Source organism: Cebus imitator, unplaced genomic scaffold (assembly GCF_001604975.1).
Source record: "Cebus imitator isolate Cc_AM_T3 unplaced genomic scaffold, Cebus_imitator-1.0 Scaffold265, whole genome shotgun sequence".
NCBI lineage: Eukaryota > Metazoa > Chordata > Mammalia > Primates > Cebidae > Cebus > Cebus imitator.
This window is the reverse complement of record NW_016107580.1, coordinates 1,372,727-1,379,472: the sequence shown is the minus strand read 5'-3', so window position 1 is coordinate 1,379,472 and position 6,746 is coordinate 1,372,727. Positions and strand designations below refer to the sequence as shown.

Sequence of the window (6,746 nt, the reverse complement as noted above, 5' to 3'; positions counted from 1 at the left end):
AAAAAAAAAAAAAAAAAAAAAAAAAAAGATTTTATCTGCCAACTCAGAACATACATTAAGCTTAAATAGTTGTGAAGTCATTTTCTGTACGTGGTTTTGGAAGCTGTTTAGTATTTCTCTGGTGTTAGCTTCAAAATTGCCCTTGAGAGTTTTCCCTTGTGATGATATCAGGTTGCTGTTTCTTTGACAGAGATTGCACATATCTGACACTGCATAACCCTGAAGCACCTATTATGGTTTTGGCCTTTTAATTTAGCTTTTGAGTTTTGGATTCTGTCCATTTTTGCCCCTAAAACATCTGTAGAATCAGCTATTGCTTTCCATTCCACAGTGATTATCCTATGCTTGTTTTATCACTTCTTTCCTGATTTATCATTATACAGACTTGGGAATTCTACATTGTTTCATTGGCTTAACTAAATTAGATGCCAAATTTCTGGTATGTGTTTCATACCAGAATCAAAGCTCCTAATAAATTGGCCTAGGAGGAAGCAATACAAGAACAGAAAAGATTCAGGTATGGGTCTCTCTGGAATTATTTGCTGTCACTGCCTAGTCTGAAGATGTAAGCAGCTGGGCTTAGTTTGGCAGATGCGGAAAGGTGGTAAGCACTTTGATTTCATAGTGCTTCTAGAGAGGAGGAGGAGAGAATAGCAAGAAGAGTTCTTTTCTCTTAATTTGGAGTCTCTAGTCAGTTGAAATCTACCTTTACAAACCATATAAAATCTGATGCCAATTCTACTAAAATAAAGCTCGACACTTTCATGTATATTTAAAAAACACTAGGCTAGGCACAGTGGCTCATACCTGCAGCACTTTGGGAGGCCAAGGTAGGAGGAGTGCTTGAGGCCAGGAGTTCAAGAACAACCTAGACAACATGACAGGACTCCATCTCTACAAATTTTTTGTTAAAAATTAGCTGAGTGTGGTGGTACACACCTGTTGTCCTAACTACTTGGGAGGCTGAGGCAAGCGGATCACTTGAGCCCCAGAGTTGGAGGGTGCAGTGAGCTATGATTATGCTACTGTACTCTAACCTCAGTGACAAAGTAAGACCTTGTCTTTAAAATAAATAAAAATAAAAAATACTGAATGGAAGTACACCAAGAAGTTAACAGTAATTTTTCCTGGATGGTGGAATTATAGCACACTTGAACTTTTTTTTTTTTTCTTTTTGAGACAGGTCTCATTTGTTACCCAGGCTGGAGCACAATGGCACAGTCTTGGCTCACTGCAGCCTCAACCTCCTGAGTTCAAGCAATCCTCCTGCCTCAGCCCCTCAAGTAGATGGGATGACAGGCACGTATCACCATGCCTAACTAATTTTTGTAATTTTTTGTAGAGATGGGGTTTTGCCATGTTGTCCAGGCTGGTCTCCAACTCCTGGGCTCAAGTGATCCACCTGCCTCAGACTCTCAGAGTGTTGGGATTACAGGTGTGAGCCACCGTGCCTGGCTGAACTTTTTATTCGTCACTATGGTATCCAGATCCCTCCAGTATACATTTGTTGCTGTTATAATACATGAAAAAAAAGTTATTAAAATAATAGCTGATTTTTAAAGGGTTCATAGAGGCTTTTCTGTTTTTATGAGAAATAATCAGAAACTGATTTTTTTGAGACAGGGTCTCATTCTGACCCTTAAGCTGAAGTGCAGTGGGGTGATCATAGCTTACTGCAGCCTTGACCTCCCAGGCTCAGGTGATCCTCCTGACCTCAGCCTCCCAAGTAGCTGGGACCACAGGTACACACTATTACACCTAGCTAGGTTTTTAAAAAAATTTTATAGAAATAGGGGTCCCCCTATGTTTCCCATGCTGGTCTCAAACTCCTGAGGGTCAAGTGATCCTCCCATCCTGCCCTCCTGAAGTGTTGGAATTATAGGTATGAACCACTGCATTTGGCCTAAAGAAACTTTTTATTCCAATTATATTTTATTTCCATTTCTTTTTTTTTTTTTTTGAGACGGAGTTTTGCTCTCGTTACCCAGGCTGGAGTGCAATGGCGCGATCTCGGCTCACCGCAACCTCCGCCTCCCGGGTTCAGGCAATTCTCCTGCCTCAGCCTCCTGAGTAGCCGGGATTACAGGCATGCGCCACCATGCCCAGCTAATTTTTTGTATTTTTAGTAGAGACGGGGTTTCACCGTGTTGACCAGGATGGTCTTGATCTCTTGACCTCGTGATCCACCCGCCTCGGCCTCCCACAGTGCTGGGATTACAGGCTTGAGCCACCGCGCCCGGCCTTTATTTCCATTTCTTAGAGTTTTATTAAGACATATTTCACATACTAGCTGGGCACAGTGGTGCATGCCTGTAGTCCCAGCTATTCAAGAAGCTGAGGCAGGAGTATTCCTTGACCCCAAGAACTTGAGTCTAGTGTGGACAACATAGCAAGATGCCAGTCTCTTTAAAAAAAAAAAAAAAAAAGGCCAGCACGGTGGCTCACTCGTGTAATCCCAGCACTTGGGAGGCTGAGGCAGGTGGATCATGAGGTCAGGAGATGGAGACCATCCTGGCCAACATGGTGAAATCCCGTCTCTACTAAAAATACAAAAATTAGCTGGGCATGGTGGCACCTGCCTGTAATCCCAGATACTCAGGAGGCTGAGGCAGGAGAATCATTTGAACCTGGGAGGCAGAGGTTGCAGTGAGCTGAGATCATGCCACTGCACTCCAGCCTGGGGGACAGAGCAAGACTCTCTCTTAAAAAAAAAAAAAAAAAAAAAAAAAGATATATTTTACATACTTTTTTTTTTGAGATAGGGTCTCACTTTGTCACCACAATTTTGTCTATTTTATTTCTGTAATATTTATTTATTTATTGAGGCAGGTATTTCATTCTCACCCAGGCTGGAGTACAGTGGCACAAACACAGCTTGCTGCAGCCTAACCTCCTAAACTCAAGCAATCCTCTCACCTCAGTTCCCTTAATAGATGGAACTATAGGCAGGTGCCACCATACGCAGCTAACTTTTTTGCATTTTTTTTGTAGAGATGGGGTTTCACCATTTGCCCAGGTTAGTCTCGAACTCCTGAGCTCAAATGATCTGCCTTCCTTGGCCTCCAAAAGTGCTGGGATTATATGCTTGAGCCACTGTGTCCAGCCTACATGCTATTTATTTATTTATTCATTTCGAGATGGTGTTTCACTCTTGCTGCCCAGGCTGGAGCGCAGTGGTGCGATCTTGGCTCACTGCAACCTCCACCTTCTGGGTTCAAGCCATTCTCCTGCCTCAACCTCCCGAGTAGCTGGGATTACAGGCATGAGCCACCATGACTGGCCAGTTTTGTGTGTTTTTTTATTTGTTTTGAGACAGAGTTTTGCTATGTTGCCCAGGTTAGAGGTGCAGTGGCGTGATCTCAGCTCACTGCAACCTCCATCTCCTGGGTTCAAGCGATTCTCCTGCCTCAGCGCCCCTAGTAGCTGGGATTACAAGCACATGCCACAACGCCTGGCTAATTTTTGTATTTTTAGTAGAGATGGAGTTTTGCTATGTTGGCCAGGCTGGTCTCAAACTCCTGACCTCAGATGATCCACCCACCTCGGCCTCCCAAAGTGCTGGGATTACAGGCATGAACCACTGCTCCCAGACCTAATTTGTATTTTTAGTAGAGACAGAGTTTCACTATGTTTGTCAGGCTGGTCTCAAACTCTTGACCTCAGGTGATCCATCCACCCACGTCAGCCTCCCAAAGTACTGGGAGTACAGGCCTGAGTCACCACGCCTGGCACAGCCTACATAGTTTAAATATACCCATTTAGAGTGTACAGCTAAGTGGTTTTTAGTAAATTCAAAAAGTTGAACAATTATCACCATCTTAATTTTAGAACTTTAAAAATACCCCTAAAAAGAAAAATTCCTTGTGATTCTGTTCATATATTTTAGTGGTATGAATTCTTTTATAAATCTTGTGACATTTTCAGGGTGAACCTAGCACTGTGAGTTATGAAGGCATATAAGACACACTCCTTGATTTCAAGTAGCTGATAGACTAATAGGGAAGAGAAGGAAATATAAATATCTTTAAGATAGTTGTTTCAAGTTTCACACCAGTGATACAAGCTAAATATTACAGGTATGCTGAGGAATTGAAGAATCATGTGTGTTTTGAATGGTGAGAACAGGCTTTATGGAAGTAAGGAGATGGAATCTCCTAAGCAGAGAAGATGTGGAATTATATCATTCTTTGTATAGGCACTTTTCAGTTTATAATAAACATTTTCCCTTTGCCCACTGGGAATTATGCATACTTTTATACAAATATTTTATCAACACAGATCTACCTTGATTAAGAAAATTATGGTCTGCAACATTTAATGGGCATACCACAGTATAAGCATGACTAAATAGCTTGTAATTTAATGATTATATTGAGAACTCTACTGCTCGTTATTTAGTTGATTTATATTACAAGGGAAAGTCAAAGTTTTCTGTACTCTTGTCATCTAATGCAGGGTACTTTTTAATTCCCACACCGTTATTCTAGCGTCTGTAACTCCTCCTTTCTCTTCTTTTACCATTCTGGCATGCGTGTAATTGTAGTAGACCATTACCCAGAATTGTATGCCACATGTGACAGTCTGCAGAGATAGGATATTACAACACTATCACCACATGGCCCACAGAATAGAAAGTCATTCTTCAATTTTTACGATATTTTGATTTCTATTATAAAAAGCCTTTAAAAATCAATGTTTGGATTTTTATGGTATTATATCCCAGAGAAATGATCTTCTATTGAATATAAGTACAGACTAGTTTCATATGGATTGTAATGTTTCCTGTAGGTGACTCAAATGACCTAATCCCCTCTTTCTCATTGCTTTTGAAATTGAAAACGCTTTTGACAGTGTTTTTAGGACGGAGGTTCTAAAAAAAGCAGGCAGATAGATTACTTGAGTATATCAAGGAAAACCTGCATACAAGGATCTCATGCTACTTGGGTTGATTTTCTAGACTACGAATAGATCTGTGAGCTCCAGCTGTGCATTTTTGTGACTCTCCTTTTGACTACTGTACTTTCAGAACCACTAACTTCAACCATGCAATGGAATTAACCTGACTGACTCAGGGTGAGAGAGTCCTAGTAAAGTAATGACCTGAGATTGGAAACCCACATAACAGTTTTAATCTTTTTTATTCTGAAAATCATAATTTATCTATTTTATGTCTGTATTATTATTTTTTATTCTATTTTATTTTTTTGAGACCGAGTCTTGCTCTGTTGTCCAGGCTGGAGTGCAATGGCATGATCTTGGCTCACTGCAACCTCTGCCTCCCAGGTTCAAGCAATTCTCTTGTCTGCCTCCCGAGTAGCTGGAATTACAGGCACACGCCACCATGCGCAGCTAGTTTTTATATGTTTAGTAGAGTTGGGCTTTCAGAATGTTGGCCAGGCTGGTCTCAAACTCTTGACCTCAGGTGATCCACCCTCTTCGGCCTCACAAAGTGCTGGGATTACTGGTGTGAGTGACAGTGCCTAGCTTGTATTTTTTTGTTTATTTATTGAGACAGTTCTTTATCACCCAGGCTGGAATGCAGTGGTGCAATCACAGCTCACTGCAGCCTTGACCTCGACCTCCCCAGGCTCAGGTGATCCTCCCACCTCAGCTTCCCAAGTACCTGGGACCACGGATGCACCACCACACTTGGCTAAGTTTTTAATATTTTTTTATATAGAGAAGGTTTTGCCATGTTGCCCAAGCTAGCCTTGAACTCCTGGGCTCAAACGATCTGCCTACCTCTGCCTCCCAAAGTGCTAGGATTACTGGCATGAGCCACTGTGCCTGGCTTAAGTAATTTAAATAATACTATTTATTTTATTTAGATTGTTTTACAAGGACATGCAACAAGAGTAACTGCTAAATCTCAACAGAGTGGAGAGAAGGCATTTCGATGTGAATATGATGGATGTGGAAAATTATATACAACAGCTCATCATCTTAAGGTATATATAAAAGAAATGTTCCATCTAGTTATGAGAATACCTAGGATATTAAATACTAAGATCATATTTTTATGTAATTTAAATGCCACTGTTTTCTCCGACTTATCAAGATACTGACACTTGGTCACACTCATACATAGATACGTAAAAACCTATGTAGACTTTAGAGACTGTCAGTTTTTGGAGGGCTTGGACTATGTTTTTTTCATCTCTGTATTCCTAATGTCCAGCACACTACCTGGCACATAAGTAGGTACTCTACATATTTGAATGTATGTTGTCAAGTGTGAAATTTATATAATTATATTGGAGATATGTGTGTAATCACACATCTCTGTTAATTCTCTGGAATCTAGCAAAAGTTGGTATTAATTTGTCTTTTAAATAGTTGGGCTAAGTAAGGCTGGGCCTGGTGGCTCTGGCCTGTAATCCCAGCACTTTGGGAGGCCAAGGCGGGTGGATCACCTGAGGTGAAGAGTTCAAGACCAGCCTGGCCAACATGGTGAAACCCCATCTCTACTAAAAATATAAAAATTAGCCGGCAGTGGTGGCAGGTGCCTGTAATCCCAGCTACTCTAGAGGCTGAGACAGGAGAGGCGGAAGTTGCAGTGAGCTGAGATCGCGTCGCTGTACTCCAAGCCTGGGCAACAAAGAGGGAAACTCCATCTCAAACAAATAAATAAAAAAAATAAATATTTAGGCTAAGTATTTTAATTTTACTTGCTGCTATACATAACAGAACATATCATGACTCAATAATAGGTAAGATTTGTTTTTTTGGGTTTTTTTTTTTTTTTT

The 6,746-nt window shown here is 41.0% G+C and overlaps 1 protein-coding gene across 1 annotated transcript in view; it reads left to right on the top strand.

Moving 5' to 3' along the window:
- ZNF143 (zinc finger protein 143) overlaps positions 1-6,746 on the top strand; it is a 77,805-nt gene that overhangs the window by 32,173 nt on the left and 38,886 nt on the right. Inside the window, exon 8 of the mRNA XM_037728441.1 lies at positions 5,829-5,975. Coding sequence (XP_037584369.1) covers positions 5,829-5,975 — 147 coding nt within the window. The remainder of the gene's footprint in view (positions 1-5,828; positions 5,976-6,746) is intronic.